This window comes from Candoia aspera, chromosome 1 (genome assembly GCF_035149785.1).
Source record: "Candoia aspera isolate rCanAsp1 chromosome 1, rCanAsp1.hap2, whole genome shotgun sequence".
NCBI classification, from domain to species: domain Eukaryota; kingdom Metazoa; phylum Chordata; class Lepidosauria; order Squamata; family Boidae; genus Candoia; species Candoia aspera.
The window spans coordinates 297,339,070-297,353,669 of NC_086153.1; the positions used below are offsets into that span (position 1 = coordinate 297,339,070).

At 40.8% G+C, this 14,600-nt stretch overlaps 1 protein-coding gene across 3 annotated transcripts in view; it reads left to right on the forward strand.

The window, feature by feature from the left end:
- The window catches only part of TMEM63C (transmembrane protein 63C), a 73,140-nt gene extending 64,040 nt beyond the window's left edge, over window positions 1-9,100 (forward strand). For all 3 annotated transcript variants that reach the window (XM_063290155.1, XM_063290156.1, XM_063290157.1), the window contains 7 exons: window positions 307-372; window positions 583-745; window positions 1,634-1,739; window positions 3,475-3,642; window positions 5,830-5,945; window positions 7,781-7,852; window positions 8,110-9,100. In XM_063290155.1, the coding sequence (XP_063146225.1) occupies window positions 307-372; window positions 583-745; window positions 1,634-1,739; window positions 3,475-3,642; window positions 5,830-5,945; window positions 7,781-7,852; window positions 8,110-8,322 (904 nt within the window). In that variant the 3' untranslated portion in view covers window positions 8,323-9,100. The remainder of the gene's footprint in view (window positions 1-306; window positions 373-582; window positions 746-1,633; window positions 1,740-3,474; window positions 3,643-5,829; window positions 5,946-7,780; window positions 7,853-8,109) is intronic.
- The last annotated feature ends 5,500 nt before the right edge of the window (window positions 9,101-14,600 follow it).

The following is a 14,600-nucleotide window of genomic DNA, read 5'->3' on the forward strand; positions in this document are numbered from 1 at the left end:
ACTAATCCCTAAGTCTTCCCACCTGTTCTTTCAAATTTGTAGGAACTGCATTTTCCTGCACTGAAATATTAATTGCTGCCACCCACTTGACCACACCCTCACTGCCTGCTCTTGCTAATCAAAATGGACAAGGGTTAAATCAGATTGGCCCCACCTCTCCAGAGAACATGTTCCCATCCTCAAGCTGCATAAACTGAAACATGGCCATTGTTACTGAACAAGCAGAGCTCATGTATGGTCTTGGGTGTTCGTTAAAAAGTAGTAGGCTTATGATCCCTGCTGTTCTTCTCTGTTCCCCCTTCCCAGTTTGGATCTCTTCTTTCGCTGGCTATTTGACACTCATTTTGTGGATCGAGCAGAGCTAAAATTTCAGTAAGTATTGCTGAACATTGTGTGTTTTTTGTGACATGGTTCAACAATTTTAATTTGTAGGATGGTTGTCTCTTGTTTGCCCATAACACATGAAGGCAAGTGGGCCATTATGACTGCATATGGCCTTAGTTCTCAGGGCATAGTTCTGATATATTACACACTCTCTCCCCCCCTCTCATTCACCCTTTCCTGGATTTTTTTTTAATGCAGGTGTGTTTTTCTCCCTGATAATGGTGCTTTCTTTGTCAACTACGTTGTCACTTCCAGCCTGACTGGGACAGCCATGGAGCTATTGCGCATCCCTGGACTCATTGTCTACGCCACACGGCTCTGCTTTGCCAAGTCTGAACCCGAGCGGCTCCACATCAAGCGGGTTTGCTGATTTTTTATTTCAGGCATTTGAACTGTTGCTTGTAGGATTAGAAGGCTAAGAAACCTCCTGAATGACTAGGATTCTGAATTAACAGATCATGTCTAGCAGTACTCCTAAAGCAGTGCCATAAATCTCTAGGAAATTTCCCCAAGCCAGAGAATGGGAGTTTCTTGTGAAGCGAGAACCACATGAAATGCTGTTTGAGAACAGATGGTGTTTAATCATGGGAAAAATCCTCATTCAAACAGGATGCTAAGTCATAATGTGCCTTGTTTATTTAGCATGATGCATATGACCTCTCCCATCATGGATTAGCATTATTGCAACTAGATTTTTGTAACATGATACCACAAACCATGAATAGAAACATCCTAGCTTAGGTTTAGGTGTCAATGCAGTAATGAAATTATGATACAGCTGACAGGAACTACTTTTCAAGCAAGTCTGGCTAGGGGAGGTGTGGAATCATGATTTGTTCAGTGCAGAAGTTAGGCTTAATTGTTGCTAATTACAAACTACTTACAGTCATAATTTTGAAATGGCTTAATAGCAGCTTAAATCAGGAGTTGGTAATATGTGCCCATCAATGCCCAGAAATCCCTCCCCACCTCCTGGATAGTATTTCTGGATCCCCTAAAGTTAAATAATTTAAAATGTTTAGTAAAATTACTGAAATCTTGTGAAATCACTAAAAACCAAATATATATTTGTTTAAGTTGTGTGACAGGTTGTCATCTGAAAAAAAAAGGGTTAGCTCTGCATAAAGAAAATGAAGTACTGTTAGCTGTGCACAGGGCTGGTTTGTCTGCTGTCCCATCCAGTCACCATTCATTTAACTCCATTCATAATAAAATTAAAGGTGAGGTGTGCTACTGTGTTTTCCTCCAGAATCAAGCCTATGAATTCCAGTTTGGATTGGAATATGCCTGGACTTGCTGCATATTTGCTGTGGTGATGACCTATAGCATCACCTGCCCCATTATTGTCCCCTTTGGTAAGTAGATACGCAATTCCTCCAAAATTGCTGCTGTTGTCAGTAACATCTTTATAGGGCTGGACCCTAGCTGATTGCAATTTAAGGAAACATCGCAGCAATAAACAAAGAAATACAAACCATGTGATGGCTGTTGTCTGCCTTCTGGGTCATCTCTCTTAATGGACTTCTGTAAATGGAATCAAACAGGTTTTGAGATAGAGACCTGTTGATTTATAAAATAGGAAAGCAGGGAAATGTACATTACTCTGTTCATTTCTGATAGACTGTAGCCTTGTGAAACTATATACAAAAGAATATAGAAAGGATAGCTGAGTAACTGTAATTTCTCCTAATAAGAATTATTTGGGGCAAAAAGTGGGATTGCAGCATACTGCAATAGTTTTAGAACATGTTACTAACAGCAACTATATTGCTGGATTTCAGTCCACTAAGCAAATAATGCATCGCTTTCTATATTTAACACTAAGATCATCTGAGATGTTTTTATATATTCAAGGTCACAACCATAACTCTGGAAGAAAGGTTGTACCTTGGTGATTAAATGAATGCTTTGGTCCTGGATTCAATTCCTGGATCTTCTGTTTGGGTTAGGAAAAGCTCCTGTCTGAAAGTGAATGAGCAGCTTCCAGTCATCGTCCACCATCTTTTCACTTCTGTTGGAGTTCAGTTGTGATAATTTCTAGCCAGAATAGTCAAAGGAATTCCAGAAGTTGAATTCTACTATTTCTGAGGGCAGAACATTGGGGAATTGCCCATATTTCTTGGTAGACAAAACCAAGGAATATGGGCAATGTCCAGTGTCTTACAGCTTTACATGTGTGTGTGCACACACACATACATACATACTATTCCAGGCCCTGTGAATTATTAGAATTTATTTATAAAAGTCTAATATGTTTTATCCTATAAGGCAGCTTGAGAGGGTTCTGAAACCTACAAAGCAGCCTAAAGAATCTTAGAGATATACTGTAGTAAAATATGTATAGTATTCAGGATAACTGTTCAATGAGGATTAAGTCTCTTTTATACCTTCTTTTTTAAGCCACAGGAGATCTGATTGGAACAGACTTTCTGTTACCCTTTCTCTCTGTGCCACTCCTCTTAAAATCTATTCTACTCCAGAACTGCTATTTGCCCCAGATAATAGTAGTTATTTGTCTCCTGTGGTAAATAACAGTTTTTATGGGCCTGGGGGAAAAGGATTGTTTATTTTTGCCAAGAAAGCGGTATAGGGAAAAATAGGTAAATCCTTCCTCCTTTGATATTAATCTAAAACAAAGGCCCTAGTAGGAAATGAACAAAAGTGCAAAAATGTAACCACACATTTATCGTATTCTCTAGGCTGGCTCTGACTATTGATATGATAGGTGATCCAAGGGAATGAATTCTTATGCAAGGGAAGAGCTATAGAACATAAATGCAGGATGATAATGGTGGTGATGTTGATGTTGATGATGATGTTGTACTGATAGGGTATAATACAACTACTGGCATCATTTCCTCATGAGTTTTTTCTGGCGCAACTCCTTGATAATCTTTCAAATGTCAGTACTAGTGAATAAATCTGCTGCATGACAACAGATGCTATTCTACTGCTGAACTGTGGTCCCTCCCAGCATATTCTTTCCTGTAAAATATTTCTGGGCTGATCTCCTTGTCATCCTCTCAGTTATTGCTGCTCTTCTGAGTGGCCATTCTCCATGCCCCAATTCTTCCATCTGTTTTCACACAGGTTTGCTGTACATGCTACTGAAGCACATGGTTGACCGCTACAATATTTACTACGTCTACGTTCCTACCAGGCTGAACCAACGCATCCATTCGGCAGCTGTAAATCAGGTGGTGACAGCACCCATTCTCTGCATGTTTTGGCTGCTCTTCTTCTCCATTCTCCGTCTAGGTAAGTGAAGCTTCATTGAGCCTTCCTTGAACTCTACTTGAGTTAGTAGCCTACATCAGCTGTCTCCAGCCTTGTGCCTTCCGATTTATGGGACTTCAATTCTAGCTAAGCTGGTTGGAGAATTATGGGAATTGGTCAATTCATTTGGAGAAAAGCAAGATGGGAAAGCCTCTTGAGCCAAGGGTTTGTTCTCTGTTATTTAGGCAGGACTATAACAACTAAGCTCTTGGGCTTCATGTGACTCTGTATCCAGAGTTATATTTATTGTACTTCTGAGAGAAGAAACTCAGTTTTTCTATATGAATTCTTTAAAATTAGGATGGCAAGTTCACCAGCTATCATTTCATGCATGGTGAAAAGATAAGGTGGTCATGCCAAATGCATGCTTATACATATGCCAAAAACTGATTAGTCTCTGTGGACTTGGTGCTGAAAAAGATGTTCTCCTACTGTTACAGGGAACTGCACTTGGTACAACTGATCCCAAAATGAATTAAGGCACTGATAATTATATAGCACTTGAGGTTAAAGGGAATTCATATGCATAGTTTGGAGCAGAGCTGCATCATTCATTTCTTGTGTTCTTCATGACAAGCTGTAATGGGCAGTAGGAATTAACTGTGAGGAACAGGAGAAAGAGCCACAGCCAAGGCAATGGTCAGATAAAAGAAATCTGAGCCTGGGGCAGAAATGTAATTTGAGTCAGCGTCTTAGACATGACCCTCTCTAGTTCTCATGAAGATAAAGGGAGGGAGCGGGGAAGCACATTCAAATTTGCAAGATTCTGTTACTATAACCTTATAATAAAGTAGTATAGCATTCATAACTCTGGCATCCTAGTCTGATCTACCTTAGAGGGCTAACATCAATCTTGCAAGTCTCAATGTGCTTCCCTACTTCCTCCCATTACACAAGCCTATAAGTCACTGCTTTCCCAGCTTAGATGTAGGCCCCCTGAATCTGGGAGAGAGGGACATGTGAAGGCCAGGAAGGCATTTCCTGGAAAAGGTTTTTATCAGCATCAGAACACTAAAATGTCCTCAAATGTGCATGTGCTCCCCCTGAGGCATAGTTTCACAGTAGATCTGAACTAAACTCCTGATTGTCACATACAACCTTCATGGCCTTAGCATAAGCCTGAGTTTTCTGCCTTTACTCAGAACACTGCAAATGATTCATTTCTGGACCAAGACCAACTCTTTGAAGCACAAAAAAGGAGAGCACGGTCAGAAGCATCTGAGGTGGTCCAAAGCTTAAGCATCCCATTGTCTTGGGTGCGGCTTGAGGGCTCATAGCATTGAAACTTAGCAGAGTTTGTGCAAGGAACTGGGAGGCATCTACTTCATATTTTTAGTCTCCCAAGTTCAAACACAGCAGAGAAGGCAAAAGGGAAGCCAGTGTAAGTATTGGGAAAAAGGTGAAGATTCTCAAGAGCATACTGGCTTGTATTTCCACTACTTTACTTCTAATGTACAGGTAGTCCTTGTTTAGTGACTGCCTCATTTAGCAACTATTCGCAGTTACAACAGTGATGAAAAAGTAACTTTATGACCAATCCTCACATTTACAACCTTCACAGGTCTGTCAAGCAAGGGAAAGTTGAAGTGGATCATAAGCACAGTTGTGGTTTCACTTAGCAACTGCTTCACTTAACAAGTGAGTTGCTGGTCCCAATTGTCGCTAAATGAGGACTACCTGTAAATATTTAGATATGGAGACTCCTGGTAACTCCACAGCATAAAGATGTGGTTTTGAGTGAGGTATCAAGTCTGCATTTCAGATAGTTTATTAGGAAGTGGGGAAGACAGAGCACAACTGACCTCAGCTTTTGCAGCTCATTTTGCTGAGCAACTTACAGGTTTGGTACCATGGTGCAGAAGGAAGCACCAGTTCTAACAATATGTAATAGTCATACCTGGGCATATGAAAGGCAAATTTAAAGTGGTACATGAATTTGTTGGTGGGTGAGAACAGAATAAGGGAGTTAACAATCCTTCCTTGAAGGTTAACTTTAGAAGCAGTAATCCATAGCATGTAGAGAGCCCTCGTGTAGATGTGATGAGCTTTCTGCCTAACCCAAAAAGCCTCTGAGCTCCCAGCTGCAAGTCTACCATGAACTGCGGGCAGAGAAGGCAGTGAGAACAGATACAGTGTGCCAATCTGCTTCCCTCTTCATCAATGCTATAGGCTCTGTTCGTCCCATTACCATCTTCACCTGCGTGGTTCTTCTCTCCTGCATTCCCTTTTCCTTCTTTGGTCTGTGCCTGAAGAAGTTTCATCCAAGGAAACCTTCCAGTTATCAGGTAACAATGCACTCATTTCTTGGATTACATCCAATGGGACATCTTCATGGATCAGGCTTTTTTTTTTCCTCGACACAGTCTCCAAATCTACTCCAGACATTGAGGAACTCTCTGGAGCTAATTTGGCAAGGCATGAAAGGAGGAGAAAAGCAAGGGATACTTTGATTGCACACGTGGAAATCAGCTGACATGACACCAAATCATTTGTGCTGTGTCTTACAATTTGTTTCTGACAAGTTGCCACCAGAGAGGCAAAGCACGGAGACATGGTTCTAATTTTAGTTTCTGGATGTAATAACGCACAGCTAACACAAAACATTACGACCATTTCCCTCCCCGCCTGCCTTTTTTTCCCCCCTTTGTCCTCTACTGCATCTCTGGGAAGAATGCCCCATCTTTTCCTAAAAAGTTAGAAACCCAATACTAGCAGATGTATGCCCTGAATAAGCCAAATAACACACTGATGATAAAATCTTTAAAGAGTACAGAAAAGGACCTACAGTTCCAGAACTCCTACTGTTTCCATTCTGAGAAGCAGTTTTTGATGTACTAAGTGAAATAGTCAAAGTTCAAACAATTAGTGTTTTTCTTGCATCTTCATGGCTCCCAAACTCCTCAGAAGCTTAGTGGAATTCCAGTTAATTATGAAAAGCAGTGATTACAATATAAAGTATCAGACTTGTCTATATGTGTAGATAGATACGCATTACTGTCCCTGTGGGGGATTTCTTGATTGTTAACTCTACCTTCCATCACTCCCTTTTTGGCAGTATTAGTCTTCTATAATTATTTTTTTCATACTTCATAAAGCATAGATTAAATCACACACATTTTCCTTTCTCTTTAATTTTCAAGTCAGTTTGGTGTTCTGAAAATAGCTACTTTCCCCCCAAAAGTTGATAAGATGCACTTTCTTCTTCATTTTGTTTATCTGCTTTGTCTGTCAGAGGATTGGAAAACAAGCCAGATGATAGTCCAGCCCCCATTTCTTCCTCACAACTAATTTTGTGAGGCAGTTTATCATTAAAACCAGTAAGCATCATGGATAAATAGAAATTTGAATTTGAATCTGGGTGAGTTCACACATATTTAACCACGGTTACTTGATTAAACCACAATAGCTGAACTCACATAGCATACTAATCCCAAACAAAATAAACCATACTGTGGATTAATGCAATATATAAACTCTGTGCTAGTTTATATTGGATGGATGACCCATTGGCTACACGTAGCCCCCAACACCCGAGATGTGCTGGCCAAATTCAGTGAAAAAATGACTGAATTTCAGCAGAGCAATTTGTAATGTTTTTTACTATTTGTGGCCCCTGTGACCTCCATAACTGAAGGTCGTCCCAATCATCTTTTAGTCATCCATTCCCAACATAGTAGTCTGTTACTATGCTGTTTTGGGCTACCTCCCCCACCTGGTTGATAATAGCTGATAACTACTATGAGTTGTTATACAAATGATCCTGTAGAATTTACGTTCTGTTGGCTAGGTCCACTGTTGCTTAGTCTGTTGCTTAATGTGACGTGCAGATCAAATGAATGAATGAATCATAGCTTGTTTTAGAGCAGTAGTCTGCAATTTATTGATTTACTCAATAAGGGAGGGAAAAACAGGAATTAGCAAAATCATCTGGGAATACTTTGCTGTACAGATAAAATAATACTGGATTAATCAAGCATTCTGAGACTGAATTTCATTATTTGATCACTTTCAATTTTATATCTAAGATCGTTTAGATTTGGGGGGGGGACTTCCAGTCAGAGCAATCATCCTTGGTTTTCTGTCTTTCATCCTACTTACATTCTTCTCCATCTGCAAGCAGATGTCGGAGCAGTCTGAGGGAGCTTTCAATGATACAGAAACAAGTAGCATCTCTTCCACACCCAATTCAAATGTAAGTATATTCATCATTTGTCATAGGTCTCACACCCTTGATGACAATGCATAGGTGTTTTTATACAGATTCCTGCCAAGGCATGTGCCCCAAATGTTTTTGATGTTCCAGAGATGCTTCACAAGCAATAGTTGCTTCCATATGGTTGTCAAACTTGGAAAGGTGGGGGAGTCTGTATTAAAGGAGTGACCTACCTTGTTAGCAAGAGATGCAAGCAAAAAACCCCAGAATTTAACCTCCTTGCTTTTGCGTTGCAGATGTTTGTGGCTACCGTGCTTCAAGAGCCAGAACTAAGTCTTACGCCAGCAGCTTCCCCAGCCCATCAGTCTTACGGCACGATGGGCAGCCGCCTGGAGCAAGCAGAGAATATAGAGGAGAGTGGCCTGCCAAGTTTTGAAACAGAACTGGAAAGCACAGAAGGCAAATACAGAACCGGGCCCATGCTGGACACCCAAACTCACTATCATTGATTCCGTCCTGCCAGACCAAAGACAGATGGACAGAAGTGTTGAATCTTCAGAACGCTGGAAGAAAGCATCATAATCCAAAGTCTAAATTGTCCTGAGCTGCTATACCAATCCTGCTATAAGACAGTTTGGGGCAAAGACCTGGTATAACTTGGATCAGAACCAGTCAGGCAGATGGATGATGGGCCTTTTCAAGTCTTGACATCACTGGCCATGCTGTTAGGATGGTGGACACAGAACAAATAGAGATGTTCTGAAGAGATAGTGTTATTTCTATCCTATACGCCAGCTGCTTAGCAGCATGTTCAATATGTTACCTCTATTCTTCTGCTCCAGGTTGACAGACTACCATTGCCTGGCTCTTTCTGTGTCTTCTGGTAAATCATCTTAAGCCTCAGTGTTCCATATACTTTTCCCCCCTCTCCCCAATATTTTGCTTTTTTTAAAAAAATTGTTTTGGTCATATGGAAATATTTCTCTAGCTTCAGCAATCTTCTCATGGCAGCAAAAAGAAAGAAAGGACTATTTTGATTTGAACAGTACAATGTCCATAAAAGCTGTGATCCTTTCTATAAACCATTAGTGAAGGGGGGAAGACATATGGAATGCTGAGCATCTTCTGATACACATTCAAGATCACTGCAAATCTCAATGTATTGCCAGCTGCAGAACCAAAGGCCTATATTTCCTGAATGATACAGAGTATTGCTTCTGGTGCAGTTACTGCTTTTGTCCAAATCCGTTGCCTCTAAGAAAGACTTGCCATGCTAATTTGGTTGAAGCAACAAGCCTCACTTGTCTCTGTTTTTCTAGGCCTATATTTGGCTAGTTGTGTGCTTGACAGGTAGAAGAATGCTATGTTCCCATTTTGCATTATTGTGAATCAAATGAGGTGGAAACTTCCCCATTTCTGGTATGCCAACAGATTTCAATATGGGAGAAGAGGAAGAGATTTTTAGTGCCAGCGGGTGGAGCTACTGTATGTTTATAAAATCTGTCTCTTGCAATTTCCTATAAACCTGGTATAGGAAAAGGTTGGTGAGAAGAACCACCTCCCTCCCACAATGTATGATTGGATCCAGATTTAAACACATGACTGTTCCCTAATCACATCTAGGGCAGCATAACATTGACAATAGAAGCTGGAGTGAAATGCCAGGCAGAGGTGAGCTCTCTGTCCTTAAATAACACATTATCCTTTTTGCACCAGCATGTCTGAGGTTGCCAGCTGGCATGATATGACATGCCCAAATTTGGAAAATCTCTAAGAAGATAACTAAAACAATAAGTATGCTTATCAGAATTGCTATCTGTTAGACTTGTGCATGGGAATAATTCAGTTTTTCTTCCAAGCCACCACTATAATACAACACTTCCTCTAGTTAAACTGCATTAGAACATTAACTAGTTAGATCATGGTCGGGAATTTGTGCACCCTTCCTCCACCAGAGATGTTCTGCACTCCCAGGTAGTATCATCGAAGGTGAGGGACGCTGGAAGCTGGAGAGATGCAGGTTCTTCATTCTGCCTTAGATAATTGTTTCTCACAGTACATTCTGCTAGTTCCTGGATGTAATGCCATGGACACTTCGTCTTTTGAATTGTATTGTAGGACCTACAATGGAGAAGTCTGAAAATTCCTGAGAGATGAGTAATGCTACTAAAGAATAAGTAGGAGGGAGAGTTCATAAGTGATTTGCAGAAAATCACCCCCCTCTTTTCCTCACAGGATTCTTATTCTTTGAATAACCATCAATCCTGGCAAGTGAAATGTTCCTAACATACAGATGTTATAAATGGAGAAAATGCGCTGCATAGTACTGAACTGCTGTGTTGAACAGGTTTCCCCTGCTGAATGTTTGCCTGTTCTACAATAGTAAATGAAACAAAAAGAAAATAGAAATTTGGCTTACTGTGGATTTCTCTTCCAAGTTGAATAGAGAGCAGTCCTCATCTCCTGTTGGAGTAAGTAGGCAAGTCTACTTCTCTCCAATGGATGAGCCATCCTGACTTTCATGCTCTTCAGCCATTTCTGAGATATCATTTATAGCAGAACTGAAGAAGTCACTGAAAAAAGAACTGTGAGCTCAATAAGAGAGACTTAAACATACAATCAGAAAGAAAAAAAGCAAGGACATAATACTTGCCCCATAATGCTCTGGAAAAAACACTGACATGGAAAGACATGGAAAAAACACTGACAGCAGCTAATAGGATGACTGTAGACTATTTCCAAGATCAGCAGCAAGTACCTGAACATTACTTGTCCAAGAAGAACAGCAAATCCAGGTTTTTGCCTTTCTGCTTGCTACATGTAGGCTTTCCCAATAGCACATAATTTGGGAATTGTGGAACTGAATGCTGGCCTAGATAGTTGGATTCAATATGACTCTCGTGTTCTGAAGTGAATACCTACCTCCTCTTCCCCATTTTTGTTTGTTTTTGTTTAGCTGTAGCTAAGTTGGTCTCTAGCTCAGTGAAGCCAAGGCTCAGAAATTGCACAAAGGCATGGCTCTTTTGTGATAATCTGGCATTCCAGAGTGGTTGAAGGCTACTTAGTTGCTGTTTGGTCAATTACACATACTGGACCTGAAAAAGTATCAGCTAATGAGACACCCTGCCTTGGCTATCCTGCTTTAGCTTAACTTAGGGCTGTTTGTTTCAGATTCATAATCTTTTCTCCTGAAGTATTTTTTTAAGTGAATGTCAATGTTTTCATCAATTTTTCAACCAACAGTACACACCTTTATATGATTACTCAAAAGTCTCAATTCAAAAGCAGTTATACCTAAGAAAGGGGGTATAAGATCTCTGTCACTGTTATAATTTGGAAGGCATGCTACAGGTAGTCCTCACTTAACAACCACAATTGGGACTGGAATTTCAGTTGCTAAGCAAAATGGTCATTAAGCAAATCTGACCAGATTTTATGACCTTTTTTTGCAGTGGTTATTAAGCAAATCACCATGGGCATTAAGTGAGCCATATGGTCATTAAGTGAATTGTGTGGTTCCTCATTGATTTTGCTTGCCAGAAGCCAGCCGGGAAGGTTGAAAATGGCAATCATGTGACCATGGGACACTGTGACAGTTTTAAATGCAAACCGGTTGCCAAGCACCCAAACCATGATCACATAAGTGTGGGGACACTGTGACAGCCATAAGTGTGAAGACCAGTTGTAAGTTGGTTTTTTCAGCAACATTGTAAGTCCGAACCATCACTAAACAAACGATTGTTAAGCAAGGACTACCTGTATAGGGCAATATTGGTTTTGCTAAGGAAATCAGCGATTGGTTCCATAATGGTACAATCCTGCACTTCAGAAGTGGGTGTAACTTCTGAGCCTCCAGATCTTATTAGTCTGTAATGATATAATCCCTCTGAATCAGCCATGCTGGCTAGGCTTGATCAGAAGTGGAATTCAGCACCATCCAGGGGCACACATCAGCCATCCCTGCTCTACACATTTTAACTTGGTATAGCCTTCATTAAAAAAGCTGTGGGATTTTATGTTAAATTGGCAAATGCAGTGTTGTGTGGTGAGCATATTTTCACTTATAAATAGCTATGCCGCATTTAGAGGGGCAGAATTTGTATCTGAGGAGAACTGGAGCAGGAGGGTTAATTCTTCCTTCTCTGCCCTTTCCTCCATTTAAAGGATAACCATAAATGAATACCATAATTGCTGTTGGCCTCAAAGGAAGATGGCTGCTTCTCATAGGCTCAGAAACTTACTTGTAAGGAAATGGCAGATCCTCTATCATCGTGACATGTTTACCTGAATTTTACTGATACGCCCTTTGTAGCTTGGGCACAAGTGCGTTAAAATCAGCCTTCCCCAACTTGGCATTGTAGCACACTAGCTGGGAGCTCAGCCCAATCATATTTGGTGTGTGTTCAGTGGGGAAAAGCTACAATAAAAAATACAAATGTGTATATTTTGCAGAGTATCCATCAACCCCCAAGTCTGCATCTCATCCCTTACGTGTGCAGGGTTCATGTCTCTTGTTGGTCTGCTGAATCTCACCAATGTTCTGCATTTGTAGGACACACTGAACTATAAACTAGTCACAAAGGTTAAGACTGAAAACTGCCACTGTTTTCAGTCTCCTCCTCCAGGGACACCACCAAGGGTACTGGGCAACGCTTCAAAGAAACAGAAGACACCAGCTCAACATGCTATCTCTGAACCCTCCAAGATGCAATCGGTGCAGCAATCTCCTATATTGAGAGTGCATAGTAATTTGCTCTCATTGAAGAAGTGCCATGAATAGGCCAAAATCTCCAATGTAGACGTGCAAGGAAATGGAAACACTGTTGCCCACTTCTACAAGCAGCAGCAGCATATTTTTTAAATGTCCAGATTAGTACAGAGCTCAAATTTTATTATGTGGCTCATAGCAAAAAGAAGAAAGTTTTCTAAAAGTGAGTTGGGATAGGGCAACAAACCAAAGACAGAGCAGGGAACACATGAAAGATGAATGATCTTACTCTGTTTCTTACCTTACTCAGTTTCATGCAGCACAGTAAGAAAATAATCCATAGTGATTATGTTTGCATCATTAGCTCATGGCATTACAAGCGGGACCATCAAATTAGTGTTTCTGTTTCAGGAACCACCAACACTGTGATTCCAGATACAATAGCTGCAGAATCCTCCAGAGTTGCCTCATCAGAAAGCTGAAGAACATGTGCATACAACTGTCAGCATACATTAATCTTCCCTGTCCTGGGGCCCTTAATAGTCCCAACACTACTGAGTCCCAGACCTCCAAACAAACATAGTTGATGATGGTTGACTAGTCTAAAAAACTACATGGTTGATTAGCCTAAAAATGAGTCCCAAAGTAGGGCTATGTGCATGTATATTATAAAGTAAGATCCCTTGCACCAACGGTCTTTGTGTGCAGTGCCATTAAGTAGGTATGCCTATGCTACTGCCCTTGATTGGCTTTTAAATTTCCCATACATAGAAATATTAGCCTTCATTCTCTTACAGAGGTGCACCAGAGAACTCACCAGATCTGCAGAATAAGATAGTACTTTTACAATGACAACATTTTGGCGGGGGTGGGGGGCAGAGAAGGAACATTGCTTGTGTTTGTGTTTGACCATGACCAGCCAAGAGTACCATAAAGCTAACCAACATGTCTATGGAATCCACACACAGGCCCTGCTTTCCTCTGAACTATTACTTAGTGCCATTTCCCCCTACTGCCAGACGGTCCTATCTTCTAACATGGTCACTTTCATTTCCCAGTGGCCATGACATGATCTTTGCCTGTTCACATACTAATGTAGCAAATCTCAAGCCGCCTCCTTTCTTAGCTGCTTTTATTTCACAAAGGGAAAATGCCCGTGGATTGAAAATGGTGTCTTCAGGAAAGTAAGCTCTTGTCTTTTCCTGAGCCCCCTTCCTATTGGAATGTGTCAAGAGTTCTGTATGTTGTTATATTTACTGCTATGACTGTGCCTTGAATAAAGTTACTTCACCCAGCTGGCCCCTGGGGTTGAGCTGCACATTTTAACATAGAGTTATACTCACATGAACAGAAAGCCTTGTGAAGCTGTTTTCTTTTGGAGAATCTCATTTTGCTTTATTCAATAGGATACTGAGACATCAGTGGTACCAAATATAACAGTTCAAATAGTTCTGATTAACTGGCTCTTTAAAAAAAAAAACATCTGATTCAATGAAAATGATTGGAAAATCAGTCTAATCCATAAATGAACTGTGGTAGAAAACATACACAAAAAGCAGTCATGGAATGACTTACACCAATTATCTATAGCAACCTCCAATGTGTTAAAGGTTTTGCTTAGCTGCCTGTGAGAGACTAGGCTGAAGCTGCCAGTACCTAAAGATGGAGCAGACATGTAGGCAGAGAGGACAAAAGCCAGGAAACTTGTCTAAAAGATCCCATCAGGGAGATAGACAAGTTGGAAGCAAGTAGTTAAGGAAACAAAGGAAAAATGTCACCTGAACTAGGCAAAGGAAGTTGGGCCTGAGCACATGGAAACCCCCACTCCAATCCCATCAACAGCTACCAGGCTTGTAAATTAACAAGGCCAGAGTAGCTGCCAGTCTTGTGAATCAACAAAGCAAGAACTTTTGGGGATAAAAGGGGTCCACCCACTCTTTGAGTCGTCTTTGGATCCAGACTTGGTGGCTTCCGTCCCTCTAGCTAGTGCCTGGCAGCTTAGTTGGATGTGGGTAAGCGTGGATGAGTGTGTGTGCGTGCGTGCACGCATGTGTGAGAGAGAGCAAATGTATCTTGCAA